We start from the raw sequence: 13073 nt of genomic DNA, 5'->3' as shown, positions 1-13073 counted from the left end.
CACAACATGCGCACATATCACTTTACTATTCACTGGTAAATTGTAAGAAATGTAGAGTTCACAGTTTGATATGCACATTAAACTCGTCTCATCACTATACACATAGTACTGCGTACTCGAATGCTTCCTATGTACAATAGATCACTCTGTTAATAAACACAGACCACTGTACAAGGCATTTCTTTTATATATATATATATATATATATATATATATATATATATATTGCCAGACGCCATGTATCCCAGACGGGGTGGCCAAGGGCTTAGAGTTAATTGTTTTACAGGGAGGGGCACTAATCCTCCACCAACCCCACTTGATACGTAGGGATGCCAACAGCGTCTGGTGTTCCAAGCGGTCACCCATCCAATATATATATATATATATATATATATATATATATATATATATACTAACCAGACGACTGTTACAGCCCGCATCAAAATTATCACTTTTGGCGACGTTACGGTATATGAAGCACAGCGGATAAGTGTTGATTTCACAGTACCGATATTTAAATGTATGAATTACACTGTGTCTGTGTATGCGTGTTTGTGTGTGAAAATACAAAATCCTCCGCCAGAACTTGACTCTCTTTACTGGATAAAAATATCTACATTGAACCAAAGCTGTTGTAGATTCACACCAGTATCAATGGGTGGATATAGTTATTTTGTAAATACAAGGCACTGTTGTCACTGTTTTGAATGTACAGGTTTAGCCAAAACTTGTATATTTACGTCAGTGTCAGTCTGTGCATATAATTCTTCCTTTACACCAATTATTACGATGTCGTTTTATCACTGGTACAACTGCTAGTGCGTGTTGCTGCGTGGTGGCTGGCCAGGGTGAGCGAGGTGGCACTCAATATGCCCTTCATCACCACATCGCTGCAGGCTACTGAAGGTGAGGAATCTGTTGGAGGGGACGACCTGTGCATACGGCTCATACATGTGCTCCGAGGCGGCATCACAGGGCCTACCGTAGTGGTCCGCCCCGCCCATATTATCATACTGGGAGGCCCTGGAGCACGTCCTGGGCGCCACCCCTTGCTGCCTTGGCTCCCCCAGGTCAAGATCTGGAGGTGGAGAGGCTGGTGGAGGAGGCAGGATGGCAGCCCAGTTGACCTGCACCTCTGCAGACTGATCATTTGGGTGGCAGCAGGACGTGTGTGCTGGTGATGGTGACAGTAGAGCCATGGTGGCATATGGTTCAGTAGTGTGGTTGGGCAGCAGCATCCTAGGCTCTGCATACTCGTTAACCATCTGATCCGGCTTGAGGAGTCGTGAGGAGGATAAGCTGGAATCCTTATCACTGTCAGACGGCCGCCATACCTTATGGTCACTGTACATATTGATGGAAGGGTCCTGGTACAGTGGGGGTGCATGAGGAGGGCTGGCTGGTGGTGCCTTGTGCCGTACCTTCCACAAGTACCACACTGTACCAAGCACCAGTAACAGCACCAGCGGAATCAGTAGGTAGGCCAACCACACTGACTGTGACGGGGCGTACAGCACCTCCCCTCCTGCCACTGCCCCACCCAACCCCTCTCCCTCCACCACTACAGGGGCACTGAAAGGTCCCGCTCCAGCACCTGTCAGCGCCGCCACACGCAAGGTATATATGTGTCCAGGCAGTAAATCACGAGTTTCCAGGTAGGGTGTACCAACTGTCTCAGTAACATGACTACCGTTGTGGCTGAGTGTGACCATGTACCCTATCACCTCCCCCTGCGCCTCCTCAGTACTAACGCCCGACCACTCGATCAGCACTGAACCCTCCTCTTGCCTCGTTACTCGCACATTACCTGGCGCAGTCAGTGGCACTGGAAAGACGGGAGTGAAAGCTTCAAGTTAAGATTAGGTTGTAACAATATAACTCATATCCTACCTATCTCTTCCTGTCAGTTTATCTATCTATACCTATCAGTTTATTTTACTCTCTATTCTTATCAGTTTGTCTAATATAACTCTAAGTGGTATCTATATTTTCCATCTGTCCCTAACAGTTTCATTACCTATCTTCTCCAGTCAGTTGGTTTATATACTTGTGTACATGTTTATCGATCTATCTACCTTATTGCTAACTTGTGCTTGTCTTTTACCTATCAGATTGACTGTTTCTGTACATATGTGACAGAACCAGGGACACATGATTACTTTAAGACCACTGGCATCCAACACATACACCAACTTTGTGATACTTGACCTAAGCTGTAAAACATAATACAGTACAGTAGCTATAACACCTTGTCATTATTGAAACTACAACACGGTTTCTTATACAATTAGACTTAAACAACGTTGCTAAACAACATTATCATACAATACTTAAAAACAGGCCACATGTCTTTGACATACCAAGTACTACCAAAGATGTCTTATTTGGTTGTATTCCAACTACCTCCAGAATATTTTAGTCATCCTGCTAATCGCCCGTCTAAAGGAAAGGGTCAGTGAAGGCTACACCTAACTCCTCTAATTCGATAAGTCTCTCCTAAACCGAAGTCGTCGTCAAAAGGTAGCCATCACCGTCATCGTGAATATTTCTTACCTAAGGACTGAGTAAGAGATAATCCAGAAGCAAGAAGACGGGAAGTGTGCTTATGCTAACATCATTCATTCATCATCCAATCCTACGTTGCCCCATAAGAAGCGTAGGAGTCCGGGGCAAGGCAAGGTGGTCCTAACATTTAAGATGAGAGTGACCAGCCTCACTCATCCCTGAGTGGCATTACGTGAGCAATAAACCCCAACCATTCCTTGGATATAAACCTTCACCGGCTCAATCCTATTGGAGTGCCGTAATTACCCACTAAATCACCAGGCGCCAAAATTTGGTTATATGGTTACCACTTACCACCCAGCGTAGTTAATGTTTCCTGGTGTACAGGAAACCACTTGGCTTGTCATTCAGTGTAGAGTCACCCACAGGCAGGAGGAGGAGGAAAGAATGAAGGAAAGACAGAAGAGGATGGAAGGAAAAAAGGATGGAGGAATGGAAAGGGCAGACACCCGAGAGCAGCACTACATCGAGTGAGCTAACAAAAAAGAAATAAAATAATCGTAGTGAAAAAGTTTGTCTTTCCCGCAATCCCGGATCTGAAAGAAACCTAGGTCATGTTAGATTACACTTGGCACTGGAAGCTTCATAACTGCTGGCACTTTTTTCTTAGCAACTTAACGTGCATATTACACCCAGATATTCTCCTTTATTTAATTTACATAACTTTACTCTTGACACTATATACCTTAGTAATGCACAGGAGGATAAAAAGGTGCAGTATGTAAAATAAGTAGCTAAGAAAGAAGCGTTACGAAATCTCCCACGCCAGCAAGAATACAGCCGCAAAATTTATCGATTTCAGGCGTGGTATGTATGTAATATGCAAAATTAATTGCTAAGGAGGAGGTACTATTAGGCACTCCTATGCCATCAAGAATATTGGCCTTAAACTTACCGCCCTCGGGCGTGGTGAGGTGGTATGAGTTGGACGGCGTGCCCTCGACGCTGTGCCAGAAGGGTACGATGAAGAAGGTGTAGGGTGTGTTGGGGTGCAGGTTGTGGAGGTGATAGGTGGATGAGGTGCCCAGGACGGTAGTCACCTCCACACTGCCGCCCTCCGCCATCCAGTACACCAGCACCCCCTCAGCCAAGTCCTCCATTGGCTCCAGGAAGCTCCAGTTTAGCTTAACACTGTCTGCTGCTGTGGCTGTGGCCTTGTTTAGAGTTACCAGGGGACGCACGAAGCGACGCCGATCCCCACGCACCTGAAGTAGTGCATATTATTACTAAGCCTGACAAAATACGAAAAACAGACAACAGTCCGTATTAACAATAATTGTTGTCAACTGTTAGGGAGATATGTTTACCGTAGGAAATGGTTAAGGACCTTTTTAAGTACAGTGTGGTCCATATAATACGCAACCCAATTCTCATGTGCTGCTGTGACGTCTCAGCCAGCACCACCATTATCTACAGTGAATCATTTTCTTAGTTCCATAACCTTTTTCATGCTTTGCAATATTTGTTTTTTTATGTTTACTGACTCCTAAGCTTATTAGTTTGTCATGACTTTTCCTTTGTCACAACAACACACTGAGCAGTTTCCACCAAACACAAGATTGGAGAGCGTAATTTGCAAACCACCCTGCATTTTTAAAGGATCCTAACCAATTTTTACAATAAACAAATCTCCATAGTATTCCTTTAAATATAATTACACATTATTTTTTCCTACTATTGTCACAGTAATATTCATTTTAAATTTTGAAGTATTTGGAGGCTTTATGAGTGGGTAAATTAGTAGAATTCAAACAACCATACTTATAACTTAAACCTAGGACAGTTTATAAGCAGGGTACCTGGTCTGCAGTAAGGGTGGGGTGTGGAAGGGCTCTGGTGGTGACAGGGTCAGACCAAGGGCTGGGGAACGACGTCCCCTGACTGTTGACAGCACGCACCAGGAAAGTGTAGGTGTGGCCTGGTGACAGGTGGCTGACAACACATGATTCTTGCGTGATGACTGCATCAGCCACCCGCCACTCGGGCCATCCCTGGCGCCAGTACTCCACAGCATACCACTGGTGACCAGCCTTGCTGCCCTGGGAGTTGGGCATCCAGCTTAGCTGCACTGAGGTTCGGTTCCAGTCCAGTACACGGGGCTTGCTGGGTGGTAGTGGCAGTAGTGGTGACTCCTCTGGCTCTGAGTTCTCCACCACATTAAGCACAGCCTCCTGCTGTATACTGCCTGTTGTTCCCATTACATGACAGCTGTATATGCCAGCATCGTCAAATTGCACGTCTTTGATGATGAGGGCACCATTCTCTGGCAGTAAGAACCGAGGCTGGTGAGGGTGCTGACTCAGCAAACGGGATGGCAGATGTGCGGCTGGCTGGTACCACCAGGTGACATGTGCTGTTGCTGTCTCACTCACCACCTCACATGAGAACCTGGCCACTCCTCCAGGGGCCACTGTCAGGTCCTTGGGTCCCACACCAATTACTGGAGGAGGCAGCGCTGTTACCACTACTACTTCTGCTCGCCCACTCACCCCTCCACCACTGTTAATGCCCCAGCAATAGTAAGCACCGGTGTCCTGTGTGCCTGGCTGGTGCAACAGGAGAGTACTGCCATCATCAGACACTGAGGCGTGGCTACTGCTGTGACCAGGGGGTAGAACAGCTGTCCTGTCCGCAGAAGGGAGGCGCCAGAGCACGAGGGGTTCAGGCTCGCCTTCCACACGACATCGCAGTCGTGCCTTATTGCCTTGGATCACCTGCAGGTGCTGAGGCCGCTGGGTCAGCACTGGAGCATCTAGCACAGTGAGTGTAGCCCTGGCAGTGGCTGCACCTGCCTCATTCTCAGCCTCACACACATAAACACCTGAGTCTGCCACTGTCACTTCCTGCAGAGTTAATCGTTGGTCCTCAACAGTGGCTCTTCCCAGTGGCATCCCTCCATCCACTCGCCTCCAGGTGACTGTCGGGGTGGGAGAGCCCCTCGCCCGACAACCCAACTCCACACCAGCACCTGACGCTACTGACATGTTGGATGGCTCCTCCTCAAACCAAGGCGGTGCTGGGAGAATTAAACTCTTAGTGATAGAACATCTGTATATCAAAATTATTATACTATCATCTCCACTTAATGATAATGCAGCTTAAAATTATATGGTAAATCAGTAACTATGCATGCAGGGAGGCCCCTTTCTTGCAAAGTGAAGGGCTTTCTATTATCTGTTTATATTAGATGGACTACAAAGGGACTTCTCCAGCCTGCAGTTCACCAGGTTTACGTACAGATGAGCCTGGAGCTACAACAACAACCGGATGATCCATTTCTGAATTTAACACAGAGATATTCTAACTTTGTTGACATGAAACGTATATTAATCTCATGATACTGAAGAGAGAAGCACTGATATAACTGAGCGGCTCTGCTGTCTGGTTATACAAACATTCCTGAATTCCTTCACTCTCCCCTCAAAGGAGGGTGGTGGACTGCAAAAGGTCAACGAGCCTGCAGGCCTCTGGGATCACCTTCAAATGAGCCTGGATTGCTACTACTACTACTACTACTACAACTACTACTACTACTACTATTACTACTACTACTACTACTATTACTACTACTACTAACCATATAAGGCAAAGGATATTTTTTTATAAAATACCAAAAGATTGTTTGGGAGAGAGAGAGAGAGAGAGAGAGAGAGAGAGAGAGAGAGAGAGAGATGATGATGATGATGAAAGTCTGCTGACCCGGGGTAATATAATTCAGGGTCAATAATAAACACGACCAACCATCAACCCATGATGTTATTTTTTACCATAATTTGTACTTGCAACCACAAGACGATTTTACGAAACTTAAGAAATACCTCTTGTATCGATGGGGTTAATGAAGGCTATTCCTAACCCCACCAGTTCGAAAATCCTCCTCAAGGCTGAATAAAATAGCCTGGAGACAACAAGATCAGAACAAAATAGACTGTCTTCGTAGAGACGGTGTTAACTTACTCATGACGGTGAGGTGAGATGGTGGTGCCTGACGGGTGCCAGCAGCGCTGCGGGCACGACATATGTATTTGGCCGAGTCCTGCTGGACGGCCCCGGTGATTATCAGGTCACCATCCTGGCTGACACTGATGCGGCTGGAGTTGGTGACCTGGTGTCCGTCCCTGAGCCAGGTCACCTCAGGTGGTGGAGTGCCCTTGGGAGGCCGGCAGGGCAAGGTGATGGATTCCCCTACCAGCACTTTTATAGAGGAGTCAGCCTGCTGCTGGAAGTCATAGGCCAGTGTGGCCACAGTGAGTGTGGCATTTTTGGAACGTGTGGCACCATAGCTGTTTGAGGCCACACACCAATATGTTCCCGCGTCACTGTCCCTCCTGGTGGCCGTGACCCGTAGGAAGAACAGTGACCCTGAGGGCAGAAGCACCCGGTGTGAACGCTGATCCTGTGATGACGTGATCACTTCCTCCCCGTCCCGGAACCATTGGATTCTGGAACTGCCCGAGGCGGCGCAGTTCAGAGTGGCGGGGTCATTGCGCCGCGCCACCACGTTGCTCGGGTGTTCCTTGATCACTGGAGGTGCACCTGTACAGGAGACGTGATCATCACCATCATCATCATCAGTCTCATCATCTTCAGTGTAATCATCATCAGCAGCAGCAGCACGAATTCTTTATCCTATCTAAGGACAGATTTGGTTAGGCCTAGAAATCAGTAAAGAGATAGCACGGTAAAGGAAGAACTGTTAACATTATGCACACTGAAAACAAGACTTACCTGTACTTAATGAAATGTAATATGTCATTTGTTCACATATGACATTTTTTTTTTTTTTTTGTGCAGACTAAAAGTATCCCTACTCAATGACCTTAAAGTACCGGTAACCTAAGTAAGAAGTAATGTTCAATATGAAAACTAAAGATACTGGAATTAATGGAAAACAATCTTATTTTCATCTCTTCTGTCTCATAAGGAGCATAGGGGCCCGGAACTAGGCTACTTAATCCAGACATTCAAGTTAAGAGTTACCAGTCGTCCTCTATGGGTGGCATCATATGATTAGCCAAATAAACCTCAATCTACCCTTAGATGTACAACCTGGACTCACCTTCAGTTCGATTCCTTTAACTCAACTACCAGACGTCTATAGTATTTGACTATATATGGTAGTTACCATCCAGTTTAGTAACTAGTTTCGTTTGCTACAATGAACCACTTGGTCTGTTACTCAGTCCAGAATCTAAACTAAGGCAGCATTACATAGTAGCCGATTGGTGGGTGCTTCCTCCTACCAGCATACCAATAAAAATGTACGCACATTTTTGTTTTATCGTGGTTGCTGCCTCCTGTCCGGTTTTTTGTATTCATCTATTGTTATAGGGTTGTATTCTAAGTGGCATGTGTCATTTGCACCATTTCTTGGTCAGTTCAGTTTACATATTATACATCACCAGTCATTTATATGCCGTCTTTATCGTTTCCATAATCTACGTATTTTGTATGAACAAAGGATGCTGAGGTGCAGTGTGCAAAATAAATAACAAAAATGAGGTATTTCAACCCGACTCGGACCCTCAAGGTACTGTACCTGATGAAGAACTAAGTTGGGCCGAAAATATTGTATCCTTACAATTAATAATTATGTGGATATCATTCTTACACTTAATTATTTCAGGACACTGAAAATATCGTACGTTTGTTTTTACTAAACAGAAATTGGTTTCACTCCTACTTAAAAAACCAAGATGTTGTTCTATGAAATTCCATGAATCATAGTTAAGAGGTAAGACGGAGCCTGTCTGGCTAATACTTAAATTATTGACCCACCAATCTGACAACACTTAGCCTTCAAATTAATTGAAAAGGGGCAGGTATCCTCGTCAGATTAGAACAAACGCAATGCAGACAAAAGAAAGAAGGGCAATGTGCTCTCTCTCTCTGTCTCCACATGAGTCTACTCTCTTGTAGGGTAAATAACTTTTTTACCTGGAACTGCACCTAAGATGACACAATACATTGCGGGAATAACACGTCATTTCGGGTTGCATTCTTGGTGGCATAGGAGGCTTCGTAGCACGTCTTCTTTAGGGATTTAATTAGCACATTATACCTTAACATTCTCTTGTATGTTAATTTCAATCCCTTTATTATTGACATTGTCCGCATCAGTAATACAGGTATATATGAAGTTTCTGGTGTTATATGCCGAATAAACCGCTTAGGGAAAGCTGTTACGAAATCCCGAACCCCACTTATAATATATCCCTAATTACCACGATAATTTCACCTGCAGAAAACATACGAGGAACACGTGTAAGTAGTGATACTCTGTACCCAGTCAACGCCATTGCTGCACTGCTATTGTCTGACTGCTCGGCGGCGAAGAATGTGTATGGTACCGCTCTGTGAGGGACAAAACTTCCCACACTCTTCCGATTGTGACGTTTTAACCACTGGACCACCAGGCACCCTTCCCTCATCTCTAAAATACCTTACGTCAGCATTCTACCACTCCATTCTTAACCTGCCCTAAAAGTCATTCCCGTCATCACACAGACATATCCTCGTCATCCACATTTCATCCTGTTTCGTCGTCTCTAAAAACTCGTCCGTTACTGTACTTCTCACCCACTCACTCCATGTAGTCACCCACCCCTGCAATCTCTCACCATCCCATATTTATCTCCTTTGATCCCTAACTCAGTCTTTCGATATTCTCTTCACTTAAACTTGCTCTATATTTGCCCTCCTGCCATCTTGAATGCTGAGATGTAGCAAGAGTTTACCTCTAGATTAAAGTGTCAGTCATGAAGAGGTATTATGAAAAAGATGTAGAGCTGTAACACTGCATTATGCTGTAATTCGTACTGGCAGAAGAAGGATGAAAATCGCCACCAAGGTAAGATGAACACTATGTCCACCACTGCTAACCTCTCTCCGGCTGTTATCCTAGAAATGCTTCATCAGCCTTCTTTCTCTTTAAAGTATCTTCCGTTAACCTTCAGTTACTCGATCAACATCCCTAATAACCTTTTTATCTTTCTCTTCCAAACGATTTTTCAACTTGGCGCCATTCCTGTATTTCATCATTAGTTCGCTCAAGATTTGATTAAATTATTCCGTATGCCAAAATCCCCAGACACCATTTTCCGTTTTTGTTTGTTTGTTTGTTTTGTTTCATTCTTTTAAAGGAATTTGCGGGATCAAACGTCAAACCATGTACCGTAATGTGCAATTTTTAAGAGCCTTTTTATCCGTTCATTATTCATCATGGCAATGTGCAAAAGAAGTATGAAAATGAATTTTAACTGTATGGAGACCATCTTGCATTCCCTTGGGAAAGTTGGCAATGTAGTATTAATCTTTTTTCACCATCTAAATCCCTTATTGTACCTTTCACATAGTTCATCCGCAATCCACGTTCTTAATACCTTTTCTAAAAACCTTTCAACCTAAAATCTCTCACATTACCCTTTATTCAGTCCATCGACATTCCTAAAATCTCTTTCACACCAAATCTCTAGCCTTACCGCTCATTCGGTCTCACCACAATTTTTTTTTTTTTTTTAAGAACAGAGCAGAGGAAGAAAAAAAAATGAATTAAAAAAAATAATCCATGCACCAGATTACTGGTGTCCTCTGTTCATAAAACATTTGCAACAGTTAGACTGGAACAGCTGTGGGTTGAAGTTTGGATGGAAACAACTCTGGGGAAGCGAGTTCCAGAGAGATGCAGTTCTGGGAATGAAAGAATTCTGATAGGCCGAAGTTCTGCAATATGGCTGAGTGACATTCCAGTTATGAGCGCTACCAGATGCCCGTGTAGCACGAGGGAAGGTACGGAGAGGTGGCACCGTGGACGCAACTTCGTCTGAGCATTTGCCATAAAAATATCTGCAAAAAAATGCAAGAGAGGCAACATTCCTTCTTACTTGTAGGGGAGGTAGTTTTTTTGTAATGGCAGGGTTGTTAATAATTCTAACAGCTTTGTTCTGAATTTTGTCTAGTTGTTTTAATGCAACCTCTCCACATCCATTCCACAAGGGTGAGCAATATTCATGCTGAGAGTGCACATGACTTATTAATTATAGCTAACTGCTCGTAAGTGAAGAAGTTACTGACTCTGTACAATAATCCAAGTTTCTTTGAGGCGGTTTTATCAAATGATCTAACATGAGAAGTGAGATGCCGAGAATTTCAATACTTTTGGAGATGGGAATATTAGCAGCAGTGAAGGTAATATACGAATCAGGCAGTATCTGTCTTTTAGTAAATTGTACAGTATATGTTTAGTTTTACTAGCATTAAATGAGACAAGGTTGTTCTGTCCCCATTCACTGATCGTAGATAGGTCTTGATTTATGGAGATGGCTGTACTGAGTTGAGGGATAGAGATATTAGACTTTGTAAATGGGTGTCTGAGTGTGAATGAACTGTGTAGTGTTGAGTCATCTGCATATGAGTGGATGGGATTGTGGGTGACAGATAAGAGATCATTAATATGAACCAGTAACAGGGTTGGTGTCAGAACTGATCCCTGCAGCATGCCGGTGTTAATTGAGTGGATATGGAATATACATCATCTACTTTTACTCTTATTTTCCTGTCACGGAGATGTGAGGAAATCAAAGGAACAAAAGGCTTTAGTCCATAGCAAGGGAGTTTGGACAGCAGGGAACGGTGCCATACTCTGTCGAAAGCTTTAGAAATATCAAGGGCTACTGCATGAGTTTCTTCATGTAGGTTAATTGATTGATGGATGGTATGAGTCAGGAGACTGAGTATGTCAATGGTGGATCTTTCGTGGGGAAAACCATATTGTCTATCACTAATTACGTTGTTGGAGTCAAGATGTTTAACAATGTGCTTATTAATTAAAGTTTCAAATACCTTACCAAGAGAAGATGTGACAGCTATTGGTCTATAATCAGAGGGGTCAGTGGAACTTCCTTTCTTCGGAATTGGGTGGATATTGGCTTCTTTCCATGAATTTGGGAATAAAGCAGTATGTATGCGTAGTCTGAATAATTTAGCTAGGACAGAGGCAAGTTCAGGGGAATACTTTTTCAAAGCAATTGGCGGAATTCCATCTGGGCCTGGAGCTTTGTTGGTAGGTAAATTGTCTAGGATGGATTTTACATATCTAGTCTGTATTCGGGAGAGTCAAGTTCTAGTACTGAACGTTCTGGCTGGCATCGTCTATGGAAGAATTTCTGGCAAATGTACTGGCAAAAGTATCTGCTATCCCAAGCGGGTCATTTGTATTGTTGCCATCTGAAGATTTTAGTGGGGGAATGGATGATGACTTGTTAAAGTTATTATTGAAATAAGAGCTGACCTGAATATTCTATTGTCATTTACGATACTGTTATCCGTTGCCCAACCACAGCATCTTGTCAAACTACCCAACAGGTCTCATGTTACTCTACACCCATCGACTTCACATTCCTCCCCGTCTCCCTCTACACACACACACACACACACAAAATCTCTCTCTCTCTCTCTCTCTCTCTCACACACACACACACACAAACACACACACACACACACACACACACACACACACACACACATCCAGCTTACATCTCCCCTTTCCCACCCCCACCTCAGTCTCAGCCTCCTTCTCCCCTTTTTCCCTCTACTCTGTCTCGGCCAGACTCTTGGACAAAGTCTGTATCTCTTTCGACATCGCTCACCTATACTCATTTTTTTTTTCCCCGAAGCAAAGATGCGCTTGATAGGTTGGTGATGATTGGCTGAATGCAATATTACTTCATAATCTCTTTACTCGTTAGCATTATTAATTGACAACATATATCTAAGGAGGGAATCTGGGTTAGTAAATGTCATTCGGACATGTTGCACTCAACCAATCATCGCCAACCTGTCAAGTGCATCTTCGCCTCAGTAAAAAAAGCGGAGTCGTTAGGGACCTGGATGTCATTTTGACTCTTGCACATCGTATTCTAGAGGAGGATTAAAATTTAGCAACACTTTATTATCAGCCCAAATGACTCACAAGCATTATTCCTACAGTCTTTTTCTTCTTCCCTCTTTTCCCTCAACTCTTGACTGTAAACACTGAGTCATTTCGCATGTAACACACACACACACACACACACACACACACACATTAAAATTTGTGAAGATTATTTGCCTTGTGAGATGGAACAAAGAGAATTTGGAAAATGTAAATGATGTATGAATGACTTGTGGAGCACATTTCCACTGCGCTTTTTTATATTTATTTATTTTTATATGGTTCTCTTAGTTGTCTTTGGGTCTCACCTCATCCCAGCTTTTAGGTGGGAACTAGGAGTTGGTATCATGTAATTAATGTCTCTACATATAACGATATACCAGACATTTATCTAAACAGTAAACACTAGTGAAGGATGCCTCCATGTTTCATCACCATAACATAAACTGGCGGCACCACTGCCTAGGTTTACCAATGTCCGTCAACGCCCTCTCTGTCCCCTCAGAAGGAAGATGGTAGACGGCCAAGATGAGAATAACGTCAGTGTGCAGTCCACTGGGTTCACCTTCAGATAATC

The 13073-nt window shown here is 43.7% G+C and overlaps 1 protein-coding gene across 1 annotated transcript; it reads right to left on the bottom strand.

The window, feature by feature from the left end:
• Positions 1–815: 815 nt before the first annotated feature.
• LOC145414968 (roundabout homolog 1-like) lies at positions 816–8996 on the bottom strand. The gene is made up of 5 exons (XM_080284383.1): positions 8804–8996; positions 6523–7101; positions 4365–5581; positions 3461–3770; positions 816–1825 (listed from the first exon to the last, which is right to left on the bottom strand). Exons 1-5 carry the CDS (start codon positions 8994–8996, stop codon positions 816–818), a joined length of 3309 nt encoding a protein of 1102 aa, XP_080140509.1.
• Positions 8997–13073: the final 4077 nt, after the last annotated feature.

The sequence above is a fragment of the Coenobita brevimanus genome, chromosome 13 (genome assembly GCF_032717465.1).
Source record: "Coenobita brevimanus isolate Jiangsu-jjx chromosome 13, ASM3271746v2, whole genome shotgun sequence".
In the NCBI taxonomy this organism is placed as follows: domain Eukaryota; kingdom Metazoa; phylum Arthropoda; class Malacostraca; order Decapoda; family Coenobitidae; genus Coenobita; species Coenobita brevimanus.
The sequence above is the reverse complement of the archived record's forward strand: the minus strand, read 5'-3'. Positions and strand labels throughout refer to the sequence as shown.

What these genes read in the sequence shown, in the direction of transcription:
- LOC145414968 (XM_080284383.1), bottom strand. Translation starts at nt 8,996, where the DNA reads ATGAGGGAAGGGTGCCTGGTGGTCCAGTGGTTAAAACGTCACAATCGG. An exon ending in TCCTCGTATGTTTTCTGCAG is followed by an intron (nt 7,102 to 8,803) that starts GTGAAATTATCG and finishes TCTCCTGTACAG; the next exon opens with GTGCACCTCCAGTGATCAAG. An exon ending in CCACCCTTACTGCAGACCAG is followed by an intron (nt 3,771 to 4,364) that starts GTACCCTGCTTA and finishes GCACTACTTCAG; the next exon opens with GTGCGTGGGGATCGGCGTCG.